Genomic DNA, 25,707 nt, shown 5'->3' on the forward strand with positions numbered 1-25,707 from the left:
TTACATAAGGGCTTTTAGAAAAGCAGTAACCAACTGCAGAGAGCATGAATTAGAGTGAAAGTTTGCTAATTTAGACTAACAGGGAGCAAAGGTGCCTGACTTACTGACAACTCTGATTCTCAAAACATATTCTGTTAAATAGAATGAAAAGCTGGTAAGACATTTTAGGATTTAAGAACCTCATCCAACATTTATTGGCTGTGCAATCTTAGCAAAGTCCCTTAACTTTTCGAAGCCTGAACTTCCACATACATAAAATAGGTAGAGAAATCCTTCTAACTCAAACAATTTTGCTGAGGATTAAATAATATAAAACATTATCTTGCCAGGTCCTGGCATGAAGTATGTGCTCAATAAAAGGTGGCTGATATTATTATCAATATTATCATCATCATTATATTTATCATCACTATAGAATTGCACATAATGAATTGAAAGAAACAAGTACAATGAAATCAAATTGTGATCTCTGTGTTTTCTTGGGGAATAGATAAGAATAGCTTGTTAATTCCCTGGTAATTATTGAAAAGGAAATTTGGATTCAACCAACACTGATTAAGTGCCCACTGTGGGAAAGAGCTGGTATCTTTGCAAGTATTACAGCATTTAATCCTCACAAATGATTATTTACCAGTTTAGAAAACAGTCACAGAAAAGTGGCTCTTCAGAGATTACACAGTCCTGCTCACAGAGAGTGCTCACTGATGAGTTACTGCACAAATGAAGGAATAAAATCTAGTGTGGTTTAGTCGGAACACTGATGGTCACCATTTTGTTTGGATGTGTTAATTATCATTTCCTGACTATGTGATTATGATAGAGTAGTTTCACCTGAACCTCAGTTTTCTGCCTATAAAATATGGATAAATACTGGGCTGGGAAAAGTAGGTTTACAGCTATCTGTATGGAAAATAATACAATAATTAATAAGTTATAATACAAGAGTAAACCCTGTGGTCTGTGTACTCACAACTGTGAACCTACTTTCGCCCCCTTTGGTATGTCTGCCCCACAGAATTAATGTGAAAATGAAACGAGACAGTATCTAGCATCATGCCTGGCACATAGTAAGTGCTCAATATATGCTTGTATCCCTGCTGTTCCTGATTGTACCAAAATCTTTCTCTTCATCAAACTGTCACAGCCTTTTCCTCATGAAAGCCTCCAATCAGCACTTCCCTTCCTCTCCAGGACAATCATTACTGCTTCCAGGTTGGTTTGAAAATCCAGACTCTGTAATACTTTCTCTAAGTTTAAAGCCATTCATGAGGTTGCCTCCCCCACTGCAACCCCTTCTCAGCCCATCTCCTCTGCCTACCTTGCCTTTCTAGGTCTTCTCTGGTGTACAGTCTCATTGCCTCTCCTCCCCTCTTCATTTCACTCTGGCTCCCTCTGCCTTCTTTAAAACAGTGCCAGAAGTCATAAGACCTTGACATGCTTTCTTCACACCTGTCAATATATTACTTTTCAGGCTTTTAAATAGCATTATAATTCCACCTACTCCAGGAAGCCTTCCTAGATGAAAGCCACACAATTTTTTTAAAAATTCTATATCACTTAGGGATAGACTTCCTATTTCCCTAGCCCTCATCCCACTTTTACACTTAGATTTACTCAATCCTGATTTATACCCTTGGTTTATGCACAATATAAATTCCTTATTATTCGTTAATGTGTAAAGTGCCAATTATGTAACTATAAATGTCCCAGTTTCCTGTAACTGTATCATAAAACAATGTAAATGTGTTTTGACTATAAGCTCTTAGAGTACATTGATTGGTTCTTACTCCAAGAGAATTTCATAAAGAGCTTGCATTATAGCATGACCATATGGTGGCAAATTTCTTCTTTACAAGTTGGGCTCTTACTCATCTTTGTGTCACCATTGTCTCCCATAAGTCCTACCACATAATAAGGTTCAGAAGAACCTGGATAAAATATCTGTTATTTACTAGTCTAGTTCTATGAACAGAGAGGCTTAAAATTCTTTCAACTTATGTGACAAAGGAAAGGAGAATAAAAATAAAAGGAATACTGTTTCAGAATAATAGCTAGGTGCTATATTTAAGAGCTTTACACACATACCATTTAATTTAGTTCTTAATAAAGTATAAAGGTCCCAATATTTTTAGAGCTGAGAAAACTGAGGCATAGTGCATTAAACAACTTCCTCCAACTTAAACAACAAACAAAAGCCTACGCTTAAAACCTTGGTGGAGACTGTGCTTTCAGTTATTACTGGACTGGATTGTCTTGTCCAAGTGGTTTTTGAACTAGTGATACCCCATATCTGCCTTCTCATGGAATTAGATTCCAGTTCCCTACGAGTACACAAGGCTTTCTGCAATCTGGCCCAGTTCTTCTTCTCCAGGTGTAACCTGGTGCTCTCCCTCCTTGTACCCTACTTACCAGCCAGCATAAACACACCTAGTTTCCCTATAATGCTCATTCTTTTGCTTTGCCTGTGTTTTTTTGTGTTGTTTTATTTTTAACCTGGAATTTCATCCTACCCTCCTCTTCCTATTCAAAATCTTTATATTTTAAGACCAGTTCATTTTCAATATTCTCCATGAAGTGTTCTCTCTTTCTGGGCTGGAATTATTCATTCCTTCTTCAGTGTATCTAAAATTCCTGCTTCTTGCTTGGAGATACACATTGCTTAGGGATTGTCTAGTGACTCGTCTGGCTCTTATATTAGAATGTAAACTCCTTAAAAGCAAAAGTTCAGTTTTATGAGTCTTGGTGTACTAACAGTGCCTTACATATTACTTGATAAGCACTTATTCAAAGTTTTGTGAATGGATGATAAAGAAAAAAAAAGAAATAAGAGGGAAGGAACAGAAAGAGTGAGATTACTTAATTTGGTAGCTCATACAAGGTCCCTTGTGCTTAATTAACTCAAACCTGTTCTTGCTTTGAAATTAAAATGCATTCAAAGTTCTATATATGCTTTCAAAATGCTCCTTGAATTTAATAATATCTGCTCAGTCCCTATACCTGGGAGAAATTTGCACTACTAATGTAATAATATTTTAATGTACAAAACATTTATGAGCTGCCGTATTAGGCAATCACACCAAGTTCTTACAGAAGTACAATGTATTTATACCAGACATCATTTAAAGCATCCTGAATATACTGTCTCATATACAAGACAACCCTCAAAAATTCTTCTCTTAGAAGAACAATATTTGAGAGATACAAATATTTTTATGCTTCTATTCTCTACTATGAACACATACACATATACACAGAGAGAAAAATCCTTCAAATTACACAATCATCTCTCTTCAAAGCATCCCACTACAACACTCCCCACCCCACAGGGGGGCAGGTTTGGAGGGAAGACTCTGTGCCCCCTTTAGTGAGAGCAGCGTTTCAAGTGTGAGTGAGGTAATCCCATTATACTCATTGCAATTACAGGCCTGTGTCCTGAGCCTCCTGCCGACAGAAGGCTACCTCATCTTGTTCCTAATTAAGAGCACAAAATTCTTCCCAAACCACCTTCATTATTACACACAGCGTGCCTGGCTCTACCAGGCAATACCCTCACATTATGGAAGAATCAACTGCCTCTTTTCAATCCTAGGTAACCACCCCAGGGTTAATTATGTCAATTAAAACCTTTTTCCTACACTCAGCAGATGAAGCCCATTTCACTGGAACAATAATGGGACTACAAGAAAAAGAAACCTTGGCTACAATGAAAGGTAATTAGAGAGATCATGTTCAGCTTAAAAACAAACATATGCACCAAGTAAACAACAACAACAACAACAAACCAGGAGAAAAATCTGGTCCAACCAAAAGAAAACGATCATATAAACCTAAAAAGCAGTCAGATTTGCTTCCCTTTGACTATAATATTGCTGAAGCACAGGGAATATGGACAGATCAGGATGTAAGAAGGGTCTCCTTAGCAGACCCCTAGACCACAAAGCAATCTCCTAGTAACCAGCCCTGTGATTGGGGGCAAGTCTTTCTTCTCTCCAATCTGAATGGACCTCTTAACAACCACCACCACAACAAAGGGATTTGAGTAAGGAAATTCCCAAGGCCTTTTCCTGCATTAACATCCATTGTGGACCACAGGTCTCTCTAACCCACTCTGATGGCCAGCAGGAAACAGCTGGTGCACTTTATTTCACGGAATACCCTCCAGCACTATCAAATGCCTCAGGCACAGTCATACTATCCAAGCAGATCTCAGCAGCCAAAAAGGTATCCTAAGGGTGCTTCTAATCAATGAGGCACTTACAGTGGGATTTCATTCCTATACCCCCTCAGTACAAGCCCTGGTTAACCACTTACGCTTTTAATGTCCATGATTCTCAAAATGGGGTCCTGGAGCAGGTGCTCCTAGAAACTTGTTAAGAATGGAAATGGGTGTTTTCCCTTCCAGACCTACTGCATGCAAAGCTCTGAGAGTGGAACTCAGCGACCTATGTTTAAACAAAACCTCCAGGGGATTGTGATGCACAATGATGTTTGAGAATACTGTAGAAGTCCCTGCAGTTCTCCTTGCTCCTACTCTTGCTTATCTCTAATATATTTTTCATACTGCCACCAAATCAGCTTACCTTAAATCTGAATCTGACCTTGTCAAACTTCCTCTTTCTCTCCCTCTTTCTCTCTCTAGTTTCCCCCTCACTCCCTCACTTTCCCTCCGCCATCCCTAAAACCCTTGAGAGACATCGGTGTTCCATCCCTCATCAAATAGCCTGAAAACTTCTTAGACAACAAACCAAGACTGTCACCATCTGGTCCCACCTGACTTTTCCAAAGTCACTTCTCCCCACTTCCTGTGTGCACTCTATAGTCAGGCCATGAGGAAGCTGCTGCTGTCCCATGACAAACCCATGCCCTTACAGAAATTTGTGCCTTGCTCAAGCTGTTTTCTTGGCTCAGAATGACCTTCTTCACACTGTCTGTTGGCAAACTCCTGCTCATCCTGTTAGTCTCTTCCCAATCATCATTCCCTCCCTGAGGCCTCCTCTGGATTCATCCCTTCTTCTCTACTTCTCTCTTTATGCCTTCAAATCAAGTTCAGTCTACAGTACTTCTATTATTGTGCAACTTTGATGAATGCACTTGTTTTTGTTTGTTTGTTTTTTAAGTGAAAGGAGGAGAGATAGTGAGACAGACTCCTGCATGAGCCCCAACCGGATCCACCCTGAAACCCCTGGGGCTGATGCTTGAATCAACCAAGCGATCCTCAGCAGCCAGGGCCAATGCTTGAACCGATCAAGCACTAGTTTCAAGAGAGGAAGAGAGAAAGAAAGGGTAGAGGGAGGGGAAGAGTAGCAGATGGTTGCTTCTCATGTGTGCCCTGACCGGATTCCCTGGGACATCTGCACGCCAAGTTAACACTCAATCCACTGAGCCAAATGGACAGGACCTGATGAATGCATTTGAATTATCATGCTAGGACTTGGCCGGTTGGCTCAGTGGTAGAGCATCAGCCTGGCATGTGGATGTCCTGGGCTTATTTCTAGTCAGGGCACACAGGAGTAGTGACCATCTTCTTCTCCACCCCTCCCCTTTCTCTCTCTCTCTTTCTCTCTTTCTCTCTCTCTCTTCCCTCCTGCAGCCATGACTCGATTGGCTCTAGCGAGTTACCCGGGCACTAAGGATGGCACCATGGACTCCACCTCAGGGGCTAAAAAATGGCTCTGGTTGCAACGGAGCAAGGGCCCCATATGAGCAGAGCATCACCACCAAGTGGGCTGGCTGGGTGGATCCCTGTAGGGACTATGCGGGAGTCTGTCTCTCTGCCTCGCCTTCTCTCACTTAAAAAAAAATTACCATGCTCTATAGTAGTCTACCTACATAGCTCTCTCCCTTACTAGCCTGAACTCTTCAAAGAATCTGGGGAGAATCCTTGGGTAAATTATGTCTATTTTATTTTTATATTCTTAACTGAGAATATATTAGACATATAATGAATTGAGTTTTGAACACCTACGGCTACACTAGTGACTTGCCACTTTGTCCCTATTTTACGGATATAAAAGCTAAGCCTTGGGGAAGTTGATAACTTCACCTGCTGGTAAAAGGCAAAGTTGATTCATGTGTAGGTCTTTTGGACTCTAAAGCTGATGCTTCCTCAACCAAACCACAGTGTTTTCCCAAATAAACTAAACACTGAGTGACTATACACAGCTATATCTCTTTTGACATGTTTTCACATTTTACTTACATGTAGTTTTCATTATATGAAATAAAAAAGACCTATGTTATCACTGAGCTAACATTAGAAACCAAATATAGGGTACATGAAACCAAATACTTTAGGACCTCAATTTCTTCATCTGCAGAAAGGCTATGTTGTATATTATCCACAATAATCACCTATTATTATTTGATATTAGTATAATAGCTTCTAGCCATAATAGTTTATGCATGTGAACTGGGTTCTTTGTGTTTAATTAGGCTGTTTCAGTTGCCTAATTCAGTCTGGGCATATTTATGACACTCTTTAAAATTTATTTGATTGGTTGTTTGCTATTATCACTGTGTCAATTCTCATTAAAAATGTTTTGACTGAATAAGGATATAAAGTTGACCACAAAGTTTCTCTCTTCAATGCATATTTAATCCCAGTGTAGATATGCCTATCTAAATTCACAAAGAAAACAGTTAGAAACTGACTTTTTATCTTTACAACTAGTTACACATATTCTGTTCTCATAATTTTATCCTTGGTTGGTGCAGCTAAACCACCACAACAGTTATCACTGTCAAAGTTGTTTTCATTCAGACTCTCAAATTAATAGATTCTAAGGAAGAGTTTAATTAGCTGAAACCTAAATTGTCATTATTGATTTACTAGTTACTTTACAGTACCTTGTAAAACATTAATACTGCAGTAAGTGGAGTACCCACTTTCCAATGATCACGTGGCATAGCTAATTTACTACACAACTCAATATTTAATTACTAATCTTAGGAAAACTAAAGGTACTTGGCTAAAATTAAATTGCATTATTTACAATCAAATGCTTAACATCATTACTTTGAATATTTTAAAGTGTTAAAGAAATAATGGAAGTTCAGTCATTTGTAAGTATTTTTTGAAACATTCTTAGAATAGCTTTAACAAGTAGATGGAAATATTATAAATTAATCACATTTTTTTTCCAAAGTCAAATGTGGAAAGTCTGAAAGTTTTTACATTAAAACTATACATACACAGATGTGTACAAAGGTTCTGTTTGGGGTGCTGAGAAGTTCTGAAAATGAACAGTGGCAATGGTGGCACTACATTGTAAGTGTACTTAAAATGCCACTAATTGTAAACAGTGGTTAAAATGGTAAATTTTATATTATGTATATTTAATCACAATTAAAGTAGACTATATACAATTTAATTGCTGTTTGCTTCATCTACTACACCATGTAATCCATGAGTACTGAATAGGCCGCGTTCATCACCACGTCACGGCTTCCTAGCATATTGTAAGACACCTATCAAATAAATAAACTCATGACATGTTGAGTTTATTTTCCTGCCACTTACTCAAAGTGAATGTCTTTCTTTAAAGAAAATCATTTTATTTCAGAAAGACAAAGTTATGTGTTATCCAGGGATAAAATTGTATAGGTTACAAACAGGTATGATATGGAAAAAAGAGGCAAAATGCATTCTAGAATATAGACTGTTAATCAGCAGCACGAAAGTAAGCCATCTTCCAGTTTGGGAATGTTCTCACATCCGCTGAACAGTCCCTAAGCACACAGAAACACATGGAAGTATCTATAACCCTGAGCAACAAACAGTGATGATGGATACTAACTCCTATCGAAAGGCAGAACTGGTGCTTTGGGAAGATGGAAGTTCATTATACTAATCAGAGGCCCTTGCCCTACCTCCTCAGAGCATGTTCTCTTGGGTATATATGGGTACATATCAAGGCAGACACCCTTAGGTACATGCTTTTCAAATTAATGACTCAACAACCTAATGGCAGTAATCCTAGTATCTCTGGTGAAACCAACTGCTTACATCAGACCTGCAGATAAGAGTCACCTTCCAAAAACACTGCTCAGTAAAGATCAGGGTTGTTGCACTGGGGCAGAGTTTCACTTCACCATCTTTGCTGATGGGAAACACGTGATTACAAGCAATTAAAAGGAGACCTACTGTAAGTCAAAATCAGAACCAGAGTATGAGGTGGAAGAATTGGCCACTCATTTCAGAGATTCCACAAAACTACACCGACCCCAAAACTCTTTCCTTTAGATAACCTGTTCCATTGTTTTTACGTAAAGCACTTAGATATATCACAAATATTTCTTCATTCAGTCCTCATAACAATCTGATGATAAAGGTACTATTATTTTCACTTTATATATGAGGAAACTGAAGCACAGAAAATTACTGTGCTCAAAGTCCCACAGCTAGAAAATGGCAGTGCTGGGATTTGAACCCAAGAAGTTTGCTTTCAGAAATCATGTTCTTAAATACTACACTCCTCCATTTCAATATATCATAAAAGAAGTATTAAAAATAAAAAGTTTCCTTAAGGCATTTTTTCCTAGAAGGACATTATGCATGTCCACACATGCCACCTAAGAGCATTGTCATACCAGGCGTGCTTTATTCTAATCTTGGAGAATGGGACTCGGAATGAGAGGTATGACAGGTGGTTCACAATCAGGCATGATCCCACGTGTCTACAATGCTAAGATTCAGCAAAAAAGCACAGTCTGGCAAGGCAGAAGACATGAAAATGTTATTATTTACACTGCTAAAGCACACACATAAGAGTTTACTTTAATAGTATGTACACTTTTTTCTATCTCTCTGCTGAAATTACCCAGCACAGAGACCATGGCTTGATTGTTTCTGCATCACACATAAATCTCAGCATAGTATTATTAGTAGTTGTGTACAAGTAATTCTTCATTCAATGCCAAGGGCTAAATAGGTGTAGAGTTTTTGATTAACTTAAAAGGCCACAATAACTCATTTAACTTGAATTTTATTTTCCTGGGGCCAGCCTAGAATTAACCAGGAAACATGGGGGGAAAAATAGGACTTTGAAACTGTTCAGTGCAATCAGACAGGTGAATTGTAAGAAACTAGAAGACAAAAAGCACATATTAATCCAAAACATGTTTAAATTTGTTTTAGCAAATGCACCGTGTGGTTCCTCACGCCGGCAGCACTGCTTCATTGTGCTGTGTTTCATCCCATTTGTCCCAGAACACTAGAGAAATGACAGAGTGAAAAAAAAATCCTACTTGTGTATCACATACACCATTTCCCAAAGCTCTTGAAAATTCTAGAGAAAAGCAAAGGAAAAACAACTTTAATAAAATAAAATAATGGGTTATATCTGAATTAAACATGATATTCAAAATGTTACACTTGGGGAGTTAACTGAATGTTATATGCTAAGAGACCAAGAGGGAAAAATGTCCTGTAACATCCCAGACCCTCCATAAATTAAATCGGAGAACACTAAAACGGTGATAACAATGAAAAGGATTACTTCTGGAATGAAGCAGACAACAAAAACAGATTAGTGAAGATATTTGCCTCGAAAAGTCTCAAAAGTGTGCATCCTCGAGCAGAAGTAATAAAGATGGTTATTTCTAAGAAATAGATGCAATGTGGCTCCATTCAATTCACAGCAGGAACATCCAAAGTAGCAATTAATGCAACCACTGGTGTGGAATTGTTTTCCCAGTGCCATCCTGTTGGGTGGCTTTTTTTTAGTGGAAGTAGGGCTCAGAATTCATGGTGTATTTGGATCAATTATTTACTGAAAATATTATAACAGGTTATTAATACCACCACTCAGAAAATGAATATAACCAATATATTTTGTGAAACAGAAGGAACCTGCCAGCTGCTGCTAATCTCAGACTACAAAAGTAGTGCTTGAAACTCCTTGAGATTTGATCATGGGAAATAAATGTGAGGACATCCATCTCAGTGATGTGTAGAGCCACTAAAGCTCCTACGAGAATGGATTGACTGGTATTCGAAAGATCTGAGATCAAACCCCCAAAATTTGGCTGACAACAGCTGACACTGGGCAAGAAAAATCCCAAATCTCATGTTTCCTGAACACACACTTTGCTTATTTTGCAAGACATGGGAAAGACTCTGGCCGGTTCACTCAGTGGATAGAGCATCAGCCCAGCGTGCAGACAGCCCAGGTTCCATCCCCTGTTAGGGCACACATGAGAAGCAACCAATTGCTTCTCTTCCCCTCTCTCTCCTCCTGCTCTCCCTTGCAGCCAGTGGCTAGACTGGTTTTAGAGCTGGCTCCAGGAGCTGAGGATAGGTCAGTAGATTAATGCATTGACTCCAGACGGGGGTTGCCAGGTGTATCTGGGTCAGGGCACATGTAAGAGTCTGTCTCTCTGTCTCCCCTTCTCTCATTAAAAAAAAAAAAGGAAAGAAATACATGGGAAATAATGCAGTCCTATGGTTAAGAATGTGGGCTCAGATCCCCATTGCCTGGGTTCAAATCCTGGCTTTAGAACATGCTAATTATATATCTGGGCACATTAATTGACCTTTCTGTGCCTCCCTTGTACAAATGTAAATACTATTTATCCCATGGGATCATTGTGACAATGAGCTGAATTAGAACATGTAAAAGTCTTAGCCCATTGTAAGAACTTGTTGGACAAAGCACTGTGTTTCAAGTATATTTAGCTTTGCTGGTTTATACTGGGGCAGCACCTATAGTCTGAGGAAGGCTGCAGGTGCTTGTCCTCAGGGTGGCAGATTGCAAATTGCAGACTGCCTGCCGCCTTGGGGAGAGTGATCGTTTGCCATAGAAGGGGTATTTCTACCAGGCCTGTTTTGCTGGAGAGTGCTGTGGTTGGTGGGGAGCCTATGAGTCCAGAGGGTGTCCGGAGGGTGAGTCTGGAGAAGGAGTCGGGGTTGTGGAACCAGAGACCACCAGGTCAGGGCTTGGGAGTCCCGAGGAGAGGGAAGCAGTTTTCCCTTTCTGTTTGCTCGTCTGTCACTAGGAGACTTTAGTAAATGGAATGGCCCACCATTTTCCGGCTCCACAGTTCCTTTATCGTCTGCCTGAATCCTATGCCCATGAGGCAACCACTGGCCTTACAGAACTCAATAAGGTACTATTATCATTAATGAAAGGAAGATTCTTTTTGGTTCTAAAATTGAATGTAACACTGCAAGGAGCTGTTTCCCTCCCTCTTCTCTCCCCTAAGACCTATATAAAATTACAAAGGTGATGTGCTACATTCCCCAGCTGGGAGATAAGCATCTTGAGTTGCTCAACACATACCACTTCACTGCAAATGAGAAGTAATGTGCCTTGACTGACATCACCAAACAGAGGTTACCACTCTCTAGTAAAAACTGCATAGTGTGTGTTGAGAGAGAGGAGGTATGGAAAAGGTGTGGAATGGGGGGGGGGGGGAACTTATAAGTATGATCTAATATTTATGTATTAAAAATAAAATAAAAACCTAGAATTCCTTCAAAGTCAGCATACTGACAATTTTCACTTGTTAAGTTATCCTCCCTAGTACTTTTTTCTCTTCTAACCAGCAGCAGAGATGTACTTACACATCTGCTCACTCTGTAACACCAGAATGAGAGGGCAAGTTCATTCTAAAGCCCAAAGGAGTAGTAGAGTAAGAGGAATCATTAATGAGGTTAGCAAAAGTTGCTTTGCATCTTTTCTGGAACTATGCAGAGTACTGAAATGAATGGGTGGGAGGGAGGGAGGAAAAAAGGAAGGAGGGAGAAAAAAGGAAGAAGAAAGGAAGAAGAAAGGAAGAGAGAAAGGAAGAATGGAAGGAGAAAGGAAGAATGGAAGGAGAAAGGAAGAAAGGAGCTTGACCTGTGGTGCCGCAGTGGATAAAGCATCATCCACTTGGAATGTTGAGGTCGTCAGTTTGAAGCCCATGGGCTTGCTCAGTTAAGGCACATACTACAAGCAATCAACAAACAACTGAAGTGAAGCAACTATGGGGTGATACTTCTCACTCCCAACACCTCCTCCCATAAAATCTGTAGATAAAATCTTTAAAAAAAAAGGAATGAAGAAAGGAAGGAGAAAGAAAGGAAGGAAGGAAGGAGAAAGGAAAGAAGGAAGGAGAAAGAAAGAAAAGCAAAGTAGGAAGGAAGAAAAGTAGGAAGAAAGGAACTGTTTTGTAATGGATCAAATACTGTACATGCAGTTTTTATTTTTTAATTTTTACTTTTTATTTATTTATTTATTTATTTATTACAGACAGAAAGAAGGACAGATAGACAGGAAGGAAGAGAGATGAGAAGCGTTATTCTTTGTTGTGGCACCTTTTTGTTCATTGATTGCTTTCTCATATGTGCCTTGACTGGGGGGCTTCAGCAGACCAAGTAACCCCTTGCTCAAGCCAGTGACCTTGGGCTCAAGCTGGTGAGCCTTGCTCAAACCAGATGAGCCCGCGCTCAAGTTGACGACCTCGGGGTTTCAAACCTGGATCCTCTGCATCCCACTGCGCCACTGCCTGGTCAGGCTGTACATGCATTTCTTAATGGGATCAAAAATATTTGAGGCTAACAGTTACTAGAATGGCTCCACTTGCAACAGAGCAACACCCCAGATGGGTAGAGCATTGCCCCCTAGTGGGCTTGCCAGGTGGATCCCGGTCTGGCGCATGCGGGAGTTCTTCTCTCTGCCTACCTGCTTCTCACTTCAGAAAAAAAATTATTCAAGGCTAGTTATCACCCTTTTTAATCTGTGAGAACACTAACAATTAGGGCAAGCAGTTGTCCACTCAAGGTCACTCAACCAATAAGGTACTGATCCAATTTGAACTGCTGCCTGTAGTCTTTCACAGCCATACTGTTGCTCTTCGGTGTGCCAACAAGAGGATTTACAGAATGTATGGAGGAAAGGGGTCAACAAAGGTGACAAAGAACCTATTCAAGGATACTGGAAATCAAAGGAAAACAAGTCATAGGCCAAAATAGCATAAAGGAAGGAGAAAGAAAAATATTTTTTTTATTCTCTCACACTTTTCCAAGTATCACCCTCCTCTAAGTCTCTGAACTCCAAAATCTTATTCCTTTTTCACAGCACATCAGTTCTTACTCTTCCTGTGCTAGGAATCACCGGTGTTTCTCCTATTAAACTAAATGGGAGAGAAGACCAGGGACACTGACTTCCTGCCTCGCAGTCTTCATTTCATCACCATTAGCTGCAAACTTGTACAAGTCAGAAGCCCTCCTCACAGCAGAAAAGACGAGCACAGCGGTCCTATGAAAACAGCTCATTCCTTCCCTCTTTTCTTAATTAATCAATTAATCACCAATTGTAATAACCCTTCCTAGTTCCTTCATAAGAGCAGATGATGCTGACCCTGCAGAGGCTATGGATTTGTTAGAACTTAAATACTTTTAATAAAAAAGAACACATACAGGTTACACACTTCTCTCTATCAATGAAAGCCTGGACCTGGGCACTAGAAAATCACTCCTCATTGAGCATCATCACCACGTACAGCAATCATGGCATCACTGCATATTAGTCTGCTGGGTCTGCCGTAACAAAAACCATGGGCTGGGGAGCTTACACAATGGTAATTTATTTCCTCACAATTCTGGAGAATGAGAAGTCCAAGGTTAAGGTTCTGACAGGGTTTGATTTCTGGCAAGAGCTCTCTTCCTGGCTTGCAGATGGTCACCTTCTTGAGTGTTCTCACATGACAAAGAGAGATCTCTTTTCTTAAAAGGCTCCAATCTTATCAGATTAGAACCTCACTACTATGATTGCATTTAAACTTAATTATCTCCTAAATGACCTGTTTCCACAATTCCACGTACAGTTGGGGACTAGGGTTTCAATACATAAATGATGAGGAAGAAGGCACAATTCAGTCCACAGCAGATGGGATGGGGATTCCTGATGTAACTAGAATTTTCAGATGAAGAAGGTATGAGAAATTAACATTCCCGCTCAAGCGTAAGCCTGTAACCTTTTAGCGTGTAGGACAAAACAGCTGGGAAATGTCATAGTTTGATGCGGCATTATAGGTGGTTGAAGAGAACTCTGGTAGTATGATGGCTATTGTTTGTTTCACTCCGTTGCCAGTGGCATGGAGAGTGGCAAAGAGAACTAGAGCCTCCAACCCCACCAGGGCTAGAAAACGCCTCATAGTCCCTCTTCCTTCAAAGAAAAAAGGCAGTCAGGAAAAAAAAAAAAAAAGGAAAAATAAAGCCCTGAATGTCTCTATCTTGCTCACACTTCAAAAGTAGGTAGATGTTCCATTCTATTCTTCTTGCTAATGCTTAAAGACTTTCCAGACCTTTTGAACATATTCATTTGACATACATTTATCTTAGTGCTAAGCACCGTACTAGGGTGCCAGAAATACAGGGATAAATGAGATCAAGTCTTTCCCTTTAGGATTCTTCAGTCCTAGAGTGAAACAGAATTAGAATCAGAGACTGTTAGAATGGAAGGATTCTGATTGCAGATGAACAACTCAGGTCCAGAGGTTTTAAAGACCTAGCCACGGCAGCCGGCTTGTTGGAGCAGCACCACTTGCCACACAGGCCTGCGGACCCTGCCCCAGTCCTTATTTCTACACTGCTCAGAGTCCTCCACTCATTCAGTCATTCAACCAGGATTTATTTAGGGCCTACTAAGTGCTGACCGAATGGGATAGAATTTGTAGTGGTTTTACAATTTAATTCATAATTGAATAATTTATTTGGAGAAATAAGACTATCCTGATACAATTATTAGCAAATATTACAAGATCTTATTTAAAGTGAGAGAGTTTCTCTATTAATCCCATAAGTAACATATGCAATATTATCTGATTATCAAATTTATCTTTACAATGATCATCATAGTTGAGCTAATCTTGCTGATTGGAAGTTTTCTTTTCCATCTTCATCACTCAATATAATACCATGGAACACCAGGTAGAGGAAGACTGTTCCAAAGCTATATTGAAGACAAAACAAAACAAAAAATAAAACCATTTTGCAACTAAAGTTCTGCAAACTGGACCGAAAGTAGACTATCTGAAAAAGTAAACTTTTCAATAAATGGGCATTACTATTATTGGTAGCAAGTCTACAGTGGTTCTGTGACCTGCTTTTTCCTGTCTAGCCTACTCTCCCCCACTCCTTCATTTTAGCCATTTCTGTGACCCTGTCCCTTCCATTTCTCTTTCTCCCTGTCCTGCTAACAGCTGTGCCTGGTTCTCCATCAGGGTCGACAGCAGTGTGGGAACCTCAGAACAGGCGCTACTGTCCATTTTGCTGTGTGATTCACCTGCCCAGTGACAGGGAAGAACTGCAGGGCTGCATTCAGTGTGGATAAATACCTGTCCTCTGTGTGACCACAACTAGACAGACACTGGTGCTGAGTCATGCTGCTGCTCATGACCGACCGACATGCTCTCAAAGACTCAGAGGGCTCTGAGAAAGGGACTGGAGAGGACAATCTACCCATTCCTCTCTCCAGACCAGGCTGCTCTTAAACCTGCCATGAGGCAGAAACAGACAAAGGAAGATGCTTTCACTGAGGAGTGAGAGTTTTTAACATCAGAATGTTTCTTCTTATCCCTAAACCAAATTTCAGATTTTGCGTTTAAATTCACTTTTTAAATTTATCTTTCAGAGGGTAAGTTTTCATAGAAAAATTAAACCTGATGTCTAACTCGTAAACATACATCATGTATACAGTATAATACAAAGTATATAGAATTAAAGAATATAGAGTATTATTTATTGGTTAAGAGTCTAAGTGTGAGAGTCAGACATGGTGTCTAATTCCAGCTACCCACTGCTGTGTTTTTGCTCTAAAAATTAATAATAGCCTGACCTGTGGTGGTGCAGTGGATAAAGTGTTGACTTGAAATGCTGAAGTCACTGGTTCGAAACACTAGGCTTGCCTGGTCAAGGTACATATGGGAGTTGATACTTCCTGCTCCTCCCCTGCCCTTCTTTCTCACTCCCCTCTCTAAACTGAATAAAGTATTTTAAAAATCTTAAAAATGAATAATAATAGTAATAATGTCACTAGAATCTTATATTAGCACAGTTCTTGGCTCTTAGAAAGAATTCTATGAAAGTTAATCGACATTGTTGTTCAGACACATAAATATATAGTGAGAGGCCAGTAGACTTCTTAAGTTTTTCTTTTTCAATCCAAATGGCTCTTGTTTGATTATTGCCTGTAATCTGTTTCTTCTATAACCTTCAATTTCCTTTTCCCTATATTTGTTTATTATCCTAAATCTAGACTAGGATATAAATTCCAGTTCAGTCTGATCAGCACAGGATAAATGTATGATATAGTTTAGAATTTTCTATTCTATTTCCCTATGCCAACTAATAATATGATTTGTGAATAAAAGTAATTTGATAGCAAGTGTGTAACCTTTAAATGCTTTATTTATATTAAGTCATTTTATCCATCAAATAAATACATTCATCATTCATTCCTTCTGCTATGCTGTACTTCATTGATTCTAAAAATATACTTTTTTAACATTAACATCTCTAAAATCACGATGTGTCTTGAAATTGATGACATGTTATAGTTTTACTGATAATCTTTTTTTCCTCAGTAATACATGAAAAATGGTGCATCTTGAAACGGATGACAACCTAGAGTCAATGAAATAGGGCAGTGGTCAGCAAACTCATTAGTCAACAGAGCCAAATATCAGTACGATTGAAATTTCCTTTGAAAGCCAAATTTTTTAAACTTAAACTATATAGGTAGGTACATTCCTTATCGAGGTAGCGCCTGCATGTGGTATTTTGTGGAAGAGCCACACTCAAGGGGCCAAAGAGCTGCATGTGGCTTGCAAGCCGCGGTTTGCCAACCAGGGAAATAGGTTATGAGAGACAACCTTTTAGGCATAAGAATTTAGTAAACAAGATTGAACAGTTTTCCTTTCAGAGAATCCATTCTAACTAGTAATACAGAGAAATAAAAGATGATTTTAACATAGGTACAATTTCAGTGGGTGCCATGAAGATTGATCCTGGGCTTGTAGGGGCCAGGAAAGGTTTTCTAGTGATGGTGATGTCACTGAAATTTGGAGTGCTATTAGTGAGAGGTAGGACTAGCCTGCAGTTTGCTTGTCTGCCAAACAGGTTAAGCAAAATCCTAGAAGCTTTAAAAAACATGGGACCTTCAGGGATTTGAAAGTAGTTCAGAATGGACTTAAAATATTTATGAAAGAAGTACAAGGTGTGAGGGCAGAGAGGACAGCAGAGGCCATACACCAATTCAGCAGGTTAAACTGAATCCTCAGGACTTTAGGGTTCTACTGACGTATAGGTGTTACTTTCATTTAACAAATGAGAAAAAAAACTGAGACCTAGAGTAGCCAAATGCCTGGCTTTAGGCTAGAGAGCAAAGAACAGGGCTAATTTAATTCTCTCCCTTTAAGACCTCACCTTAAGCCAGATGCTCTTTATTTTATATCAGGATTACCCAAAACATCATTCTATCATTGGCTATACTGCCAGTAAATGCATTACTAGATTATCTTTCACTTTAGTTTATGTTAAATTAATGTGTTTGGTTTAGATGGGAGGAAGGGAGACCAGTGTGTTTGTTCTCAAAAAAATTCTTTCAGGTGCATGTGGCCCAATGTCAGGATTTTGGTTTCAGTTACATCACTCATAAGTTATACATCACTGCCAAGTTTATCTACAGTGGTGTCTATTATGTGATAGACATTGATGCCAGTCTGTTCTAAATGCATCAGGCATTCACTTTTCATGGTGTATGCTTAAAAGATGGATGGATGGATGGACGGACGGATGGATAAAAACAAATGAGAGAATCAATGCTGATGGGGAAGTGAATGTTCATGTCTTTATACTCTTGAATGTTATTATGCCACCATAATAGCATTTCAATTTATCTTCAAGCTTCTTCAGCTGCCCTTCTAAAGTAATACAATCTTGAGATTGACTATATTAAACAATTTTAGTTGAAATGTGACAAAAAGGCATAAAAGGAAGACAGTAACTTTTAAAATAATTACACAGGGTAAAATAAAGAAAGAAAGAATAATTATTTGAATGAAGACATTCTATTCCAGCTTGACAATCTTGACACATTTAAAATAATTTTGCTCATGAGATTTGTTGGTATGTGCAAACTGACTTTTTAATGAAAAAATAACAAAGACCCTTTTCTTTTCCTTTTTTTAGAAAAATTACAACATGAATCACCTAATATCTTTGACTCACTTAAAAAGGGAATGCATCTACAATTGACAAGCAGTTGGGTCCTTTTTGATCAAAGACATCTTTAGTTTCTATAAGATAAGCACTGAGTACAAATGTCAATATTTAGGGAATGATAATATGACAATTACTAGCTATTTAAAAGAAATTATAGGTACCAAGATGATAGCTGATTACTCTAATCCAAATAAAGAGGACAAAAGTGTAAAGTTTTTAATAATAGGATAGAAAATTATCTATTAGAGATAGTTTAGATATACTCTTATCTGAAATAAGGGGGTTGAGCTATAGAATCAGAACTTTGATTCTGTAAACCTCATTTCTTTGGAATGCTAATATCAAATGAGGGGGGCAAGATAAGAAGGAATGGTCAACTTTGCTAACACAAGACTGATGAATGATAGGGGGATGGAAGAGAATGCTAGAAACTCAAGCAGTCATTTTTAGAATGGGAAGCTTGGGTTTAAATCCTAGTACTGATACTACTGATTCTGTGACCTTGGACTAGCCTACTCCTCTATCTGGGACTTAGAAAAACAATTTCTATATCATAGAATTGCCATGAAGATTAAATAAAACTCTACACAGAAAACAAGTGATGCATGATGTATGTGAATAGAGATTATTGTTAATATTATTATTTTGTGATTATTGTTATATTGCACGCTCCTATTTAATTCTATTGGCATCAGATGAAGTCAACAGTAGACCAGGCAACCATGAATAAGGCATACTGCATGTTTAGGGATGGCATTTAGGCTTGCACATTCTCAATTAGCTTTTTAATTAACCCCAGCCTTGAGGAATATACTTCCAAGACCATATCTGAATGCTAAAATAGGACTGATGGGCTATTAAGGGTGCAGGTTGTTTTATTAGAGTTAGGAGGAAATAAACTGTGTTTCCTATTGCAAAAATGAGTTGAAATTTACAAAGGGTACTAAAACAAAATCACAGCCACTGACTGCGATACAGATTTACACCCTGGAAGCTAAAATATGCTCCGACTCTATCAATAGTTCTTTCACATTTAAGTATACTGCTCATTCTCTACATAAAACTCAATTATAATCTTATTTTCTTCACCTTTCTGCATCTTACAATAAAGCCTGACAACATACAGTCAGCTGTACTTTACATCCCCCTTCATGGTTGCAATTACATGATCTCTGATGTTATAATACACTTTACATACACTTATTCAGCTTGCAGTATCATTTCTTAAATGTCTTCTCACTTAAAGACATTACTGAGCTTGTTACATACCCAGTAATTCACAATAGTTGGCTTAAATAAGTCAGGTGATAAAATTAGTACACAGAATAAACCCACTATTTCCATTTACCAAGCATCGACTGAGGGCCTTCATTGTTCAAGGCAGCACACCTTTTAATTTATTCTAGGAACTCTGGGAATACAAATTCCATGAAGAAAAATACCAATACGCTCTTTTTTGTTAGTTATCATCACCTAGTATTCAACAGTAACTACTCTTGGCTCCCCTGGCTAGCTCAAGGGGATTAGAAATAATAATTTTTAATTTGCTCTTAATCATTCAGAGAGCAAAACTTCAGTCCTCTGATGCTGGATTCCCTTCCTGTCTAAGATAAATTAAGAATTTTAAACCCTTAACCCCTTCTTGGGTTTCTTCTTCCCTGTTCTAAGCCTTAGCCATCCCAGAAATGAAAAGGAGATATCAGAGTCCCCTTACTAGCTTCTTCCTACACTTAACAGAAGCCCAGGTTACTTTGTTAGATCAACATCCTTTAAGGTGCTATACACTGGATTTCATAGAGCTGCTTTTCTCCACATTTGGGCCCAAGCCTGAATTAAGTGTCACTGGAAGATTCAACTTTTCTTTGCATGCTAATTTGGCATAAAGGCATTATCTACCAGTGGCGTTCAGAGCCATTTGCAGTCTCTGACAGTCCTCTCATCCATACAACCTATAATTTTCATAGGAAGAATGTACTTTTTCAAAACATTTGCTCCAATAAAAAACAAAACAAAACAAAAAGCCCTATTTACAAGTCTCTTTCCTTAAAAATTACTCGAGAAGCAAAAAACAAAACAAAACCCTCAAGACCCAACTGTTCAATATAAATGGTGCTACTACATGACCATTAGGTTTGCAGTTTTTTTTACCCGTGATATATAAGAATAGAAAAGGGATCGATTCTACCCCACTCTTGCCTCCCCCTTCCCCACCAAAATGCCATTAAATAACATCATTCTACAAGCTTCAGATTTGGACATTCTAAAAGACTCCAACCCTGAAGTCGGAGCTCTAAACATGTTTTCTCTTTTCACACTACAAAGAGTTGTATCTTGGTTTATCACTGTATTCTTGTTCATGTTATCAACATTCCTACTCTGAGGAAACAAACAGCCAGTTCAAGTGAAGGAACATTTGCAGCTGAGAGGGAGGACTGTGCCACAGGGTATGAAAGCCATTACAGGATCAATCTCAGGAGCAGATTTAAGGCACAGAGGACACTGGACCAAAGGTTGTATCTTCAGAGTAGTATGAAAAATCTCCATTTTACTAAACGTTGTAACCTTTGGAAATTTCCTCAACACTTATCACATTGGATACGGATTACCGAAATATGACAGTTTGGCCAATGCTCTGAAACCACAGGACAAATTAGAGATACACCCTTATAATGCATTTTAGGCTTACAGGTCATTTTAATTTCTTAGGGAATGATAATAACTAATGAGGGAAATCTACATAGAGGTTTTCTTGAAACAACTAGTCATGCTGAATAAAAGAAATACAAAGCCATCCTCTCAATGGTCATGACTCTCCGATTACAAATACAGTTCTTGCTTATTGTATACATTTTTTAGAGGATGGCTGTGTTGATTTGAAAGAAAATATCAGGCGCCCTTGTGGAATCTGGTCAGTGTTACTCAGAGTCCCAAATATGTCCCCTTAGGACACAGACTGGGATGCAAGTCCTGGAGAAACAATCAAGGATTTATCGTGCCCCCTTCAGAATCAAAGATTGTAGTAATAAAAATAAATGCAGTATAGCAACAAGTTTACGAGAGCTCCCTGAAGGAGCTGAAATTCCAGCTGCTCAAGTGCTTCCACCCTATGTCATCTAAAGGAAAATTAAGTCTCTTTGGAGACACTCTCTCAATTGATGATACCACCAAATATTTTGCGTAGCCAATGATCCTGCTTAACCCCAAACGCTCCCCTTCTAAGTAGCTAGGCTCCAAGAGTCACCCCTTCTGTAAGGGGCATGGACTACATCCCCAGAGAGAGGCAAGCTCTCATCCCAAGCTAATAAGGACTGTGTCTGTGCTCAGACTAGCAGGCAGTTGGCAAATCGGAAAGGTAATCTCCAGCCCCACGTACTCCATACCTTTTCGGATTTCGCCTTCCTGGCATTGTGGACGAACCTGCGACCCAGCTTCTTGGCATACCAGATAGAGGCGAACATAGCGATGCAAAGGGAAGAAATTCACAATGACCTGCAGCACAATTTCCCACCTCAGCTCAGAGACGAACGGAATCAGGCTGGAGCTGTCACTTGCAGGCTGTTGCTTTCTCAGTTCCTCTCATGCTAGTTAGCTGAGGGGGAGAGTGGGAGCAGGGAGGGGGTGGTGGGGAAAGGCAGTCCTGTTTGGCCAGTCTGCAGGTATATTTACATCCTACCAGCAGGAGGTCCGGGCGAGGCGGGCGCTGCCTTCCTAGCCGGTTCACACAACCAGTCAGCTAAGTATCTCTCTGCAGTTCTTGGGCACCGTCACCACCAAACTCCATGCGTGTCTGGAGGAAGGGAAGCCGCAGTCCGCTCGCCCGGGAGGCGGCTCACCTCCGGCTCAGGCTCCGGTGGTTCCCCTCCTGGCTCGGCTTCCCTCTGTCTTGACGGTACGTGCTGGCGGCGTCAAGACAGACCCACACAGAGCCTCCCAGGTAAATCGGCCAATACCGGAGCGGCCAGGCACAGGCGCGACGCAGGGCCACCGCGAACCTGGCTTGCCGACACAAACAGGTGTCCCTGGAGCCTGTATCCTGCTCTCATCCTCCCCGAATATCGCACTGCTCCGGTGGCTGGAAACAGACGTTTCCTTCCCTTACCCCCTCCTCAACGCCATTTGGTCCAAGGAAAGTCATCTTTGTACCTGAGCCAGCCTTAGCCATAGCTTACAAGAGTTACTAACACTTTATTTTTGAAAGACTGGCCTGGGACAAAGGACAAAGTGAGCAGGATGAAGTGTACTAGCAGGGGCTTGCTTAAAGGTCCTTAAGTTTTCAAACTCATTGGTTCCATTTCTAAAGCACACCGGGTCTTGCTTATGAACACAGGTTTTCCACATGGGGACTGAGGGCCTTAAATTTACCTCTAAAATAAAGCAATCTACTTAAAAAAAAACAAAACAAACAAACAAACTCTTGAGTCTTCTTCTTGCAGTGATAGCCAATATTACATTATTACATGGAGGACTGTAATACCACTTTGGGGAAGGTAAATTGATGATTTATGGCAGCTCTTGCTCCTTTGAAGAATTTTCTCTTTTGATTCTACCACGAGGTGCTTTCAATTTCAATTATCTTATTAAGGGTTTAGACTGAGGCATTGAAAAGGTAAAGTCAATTTTAAGGGCTAAGCATTTTGTCCAATGAAAGGGCATTTAAGCCTTTAACCAGAATACTTGAGAAAAGAAAATTAACCAGAAAGTCTTTCTTCTAGTGACATACAAACAAGACTCAGTCCCATAAGTGTTTTCCAGCTGATCTGACATTAGTGCTCAAAGAACATCAGCACACTTACAGATGGTTGGAATAGAACTCCCTTCATTCCCTGTACATCCCTTGAAGTTTACCCCCAAAGAGGTTTGGGTCTTCAGTCAAAAGACTACTGTTTTATAAAGTATATCAGATACCTTCATAGGCAATTGAGCCAGTAGACAATGTGGGATAGGACAACGGTAGTCAGTACGCATGTCCCTGTTAATCCCTAAGGTAACCTTGGTGCCTAGAAGAGTGCTTAGAACCATGCATTTAATGTATGTTTGCTGAATGAAAGACTAAACTGGGTTTTAACCAGGGTGCCTGCTTCTAATTTGTTTCCTTGTTCTGAGTTTGATGTGCCTCACCTGTAAATTAAGAGAATTGAACAGATGATTTTTAAGGCCCCTTTCTGCCCGATGAGTCTATAATTCTGATTATGCCCCTTTATGTGAGACTTGTCTGTTGCCAACCAGAGGTATAGGCTCTGGTAAAAATGACTCAGCATTCTAAAAAGCCCACAGATCCTGCGGGCAGCTGGGACCCTTCTGCCTTCTGCAGCTTGCCTCATTGCCACCTAGGTTTTGGCTTGGCCACCAGCTGCTTCTGTTGCTCTGTTCTTTCACTTTGACAAACTCCACCTTTCTTTCATTTCTTTTTGACACTCTTAGACAACCCCTGCGCAAAATTCTCCACATCACACCCTGTACTCGTTGGAAAAGAAGTACCACCAAAATCCAACAAATAAATAAATAACTCCTGCTTCGTTTTCAAAGCGCCACTCAGCAGGAACACAGCTTACCCCAATATGGCTGTGATGCTAAAGGCATTCATTATTTCTGCATACAAGGTTGACAAAGCCCTGTTGTAGTTAAAAGACTATTCAGTTAACAGAATAAAGTAGATGAAAAGGAGAAAGGGAGCAATTCTCTCTAAATTAATGAGTAAAAAAAATTCTATTTTTAACATTTTAAGATGGAATCAGACAATAAGGAGGTGAGAAAAAAATGTTGAGCTTTCAAACCATGAATATAAGAGGGGGGAGGAATCAAAGACTGTTAATAGGGCTGCCAGACCATAAAATAATTTTTGCACTTTCTTCATAAGTTAAGATTTCTTAGGTCACTAAAACTGGGACTTGGAGAGATCTTTGATGTTTGATTGTTTTGTTGGTTGGTTTTACTTTTATATTGAAACTTTAATGACTTCTTCACACACCTGACACGGAGCCTTTATAAACTTTTACAAGATGGGAGTTCTGAAGAAAATAAATTGGCCTGCCAGTTAAGATTAACTTATAAATAACAATAATAACTTTTGTTTCTTAAATAGGGAGCTGGAGGTAGAAAAGGCAGCGTGGAGTAGGACATTTGTAGTCAGGACTTGTGTTTATGTTCTGAAAATGCTTAGCACAGTGTAAATACTCAAAATACATTTGCTGACTGTGTCTATGACAAAGAAAAATCCACAAACTTTAAAGACTAGAAGAGTCAATAGAAGCATATCCACAAATTTTTAGTTCTAAAAGTTTTTTGAAAGACGAGTGCCATTTAATGAAATGATGTTGTTGCCATAGTTACACAACCCTTTTCCCTGGGTTCCTACACAGAGGTGAGTGCTACAAGGAGGGTGGCAGCTGCCAATCATAAATCCTAATGGTCTCTAGCCATTGTTCTCCCAGTTGAGATAAACAACTTTTGTAGCTATGCCATGTAAGGGAAACTGGTTTTTCAGATGCTTTCCATCTGCCTAACATCAATACCTGGGCAGACCTTCTCCTTTGTAATTTCATTTTTAGTACCTCTCAGATGACAGAAGTCTAACAGTACAGCTGAGTTTGAGATGCAACATTAATCCATTTAAGCCGCTTTGGGTTCATGCCTCAACACACACATTGTGTGAGCCTCCTCTGAATTCTCAAGGTAAATGCAATGTGTAAATCAAGCTGTAAAGTATTATACAACTACATTTTCTGCCTAGTATATAAATAATTTTCTTTTAAAAATCATCTAGATATATCATATATAATTATATAAACAGACTAAATATTAAACCCGAGAAACTTCTATCTGCTAGCTTAAAAAGCTATCTAGGTTAGGCATTTAATATACACTAAAGAAAACACATGTTTTAGATGTACACAAACTAATGCACAAAACAAACAAACATCCAATATTTGTTTAATTTGTTTGCATATCTGATATACATATTTGATAGACCTTTGGTTAACATATGATATCAGTGCATTGTTAAACAGCAGGTGTAGATACATAGACTTTATGAATAAAAAATATAAACATACTATTCAATTCTAATTCACAGGAATTCCAAAATATTGATGTTAGCTACCTCTGTAGAGAGTAGTGGAAAGGGAAGATAAAAAAGAGTTACATTTTGCTCTATACCGTATTTCCCCATGTATAAGACATACCTTAATTTGGGGGTTTAAAATTTGAAAAAAAAATTACATAAAGTTACTGAACTCAAGTTTTATTCCTCATAAAATTCATACAACTCCTCATCTGTGCAAAAAAGTGGGAAATACAAATTAAAAAAATCTTCAACCATTGTATAAGACACATCCAATTTTTAGACCCCAAATTTTTCAAAACAGAGGTGCATCTTATACATGGAGAAATATGGTATATTGTGTATTATTTGAATCTTCTACAATGAGAATATTCACTAGAAGTCTTATTACTTGCATGATTAAATATTTCTCCACAAAAGGGTACTGATTATTTACTTT

The 25,707-nt window shown here is 39.1% G+C and overlaps 1 protein-coding gene across 8 annotated transcripts in view; it reads right to left on the reverse strand.

The window, feature by feature from the left end:
- DLG2 (discs large MAGUK scaffold protein 2) overlaps positions 1 to 25,707 on the reverse strand; it is a 2,140,731-nt gene that overhangs the window by 926,503 nt on the left and 1,188,521 nt on the right. The window contains exon 1 of one of the 8 annotated variants that reach the window (XM_066369822.1): positions 21,589 to 21,703. The exons of 6 other annotated variants lie outside the window; for them this stretch is intronic. In XM_066369822.1, the coding sequence (XP_066225919.1) occupies positions 21,589 to 21,666 (78 nt within the window). In that variant the 5' untranslated portion in view covers positions 21,667 to 21,703. Of the gene's footprint in view, positions 1 to 21,588; positions 21,704 to 25,707 lie in introns of those variants that run through there. One more of the 8 variants, XM_066369848.1, reaches the window with a different exon arrangement.

Source organism: Saccopteryx leptura, chromosome 1, assembly GCF_036850995.1.
Source record: "Saccopteryx leptura isolate mSacLep1 chromosome 1, mSacLep1_pri_phased_curated, whole genome shotgun sequence".
NCBI classification, from domain to species: domain Eukaryota; kingdom Metazoa; phylum Chordata; class Mammalia; order Chiroptera; family Emballonuridae; genus Saccopteryx; species Saccopteryx leptura.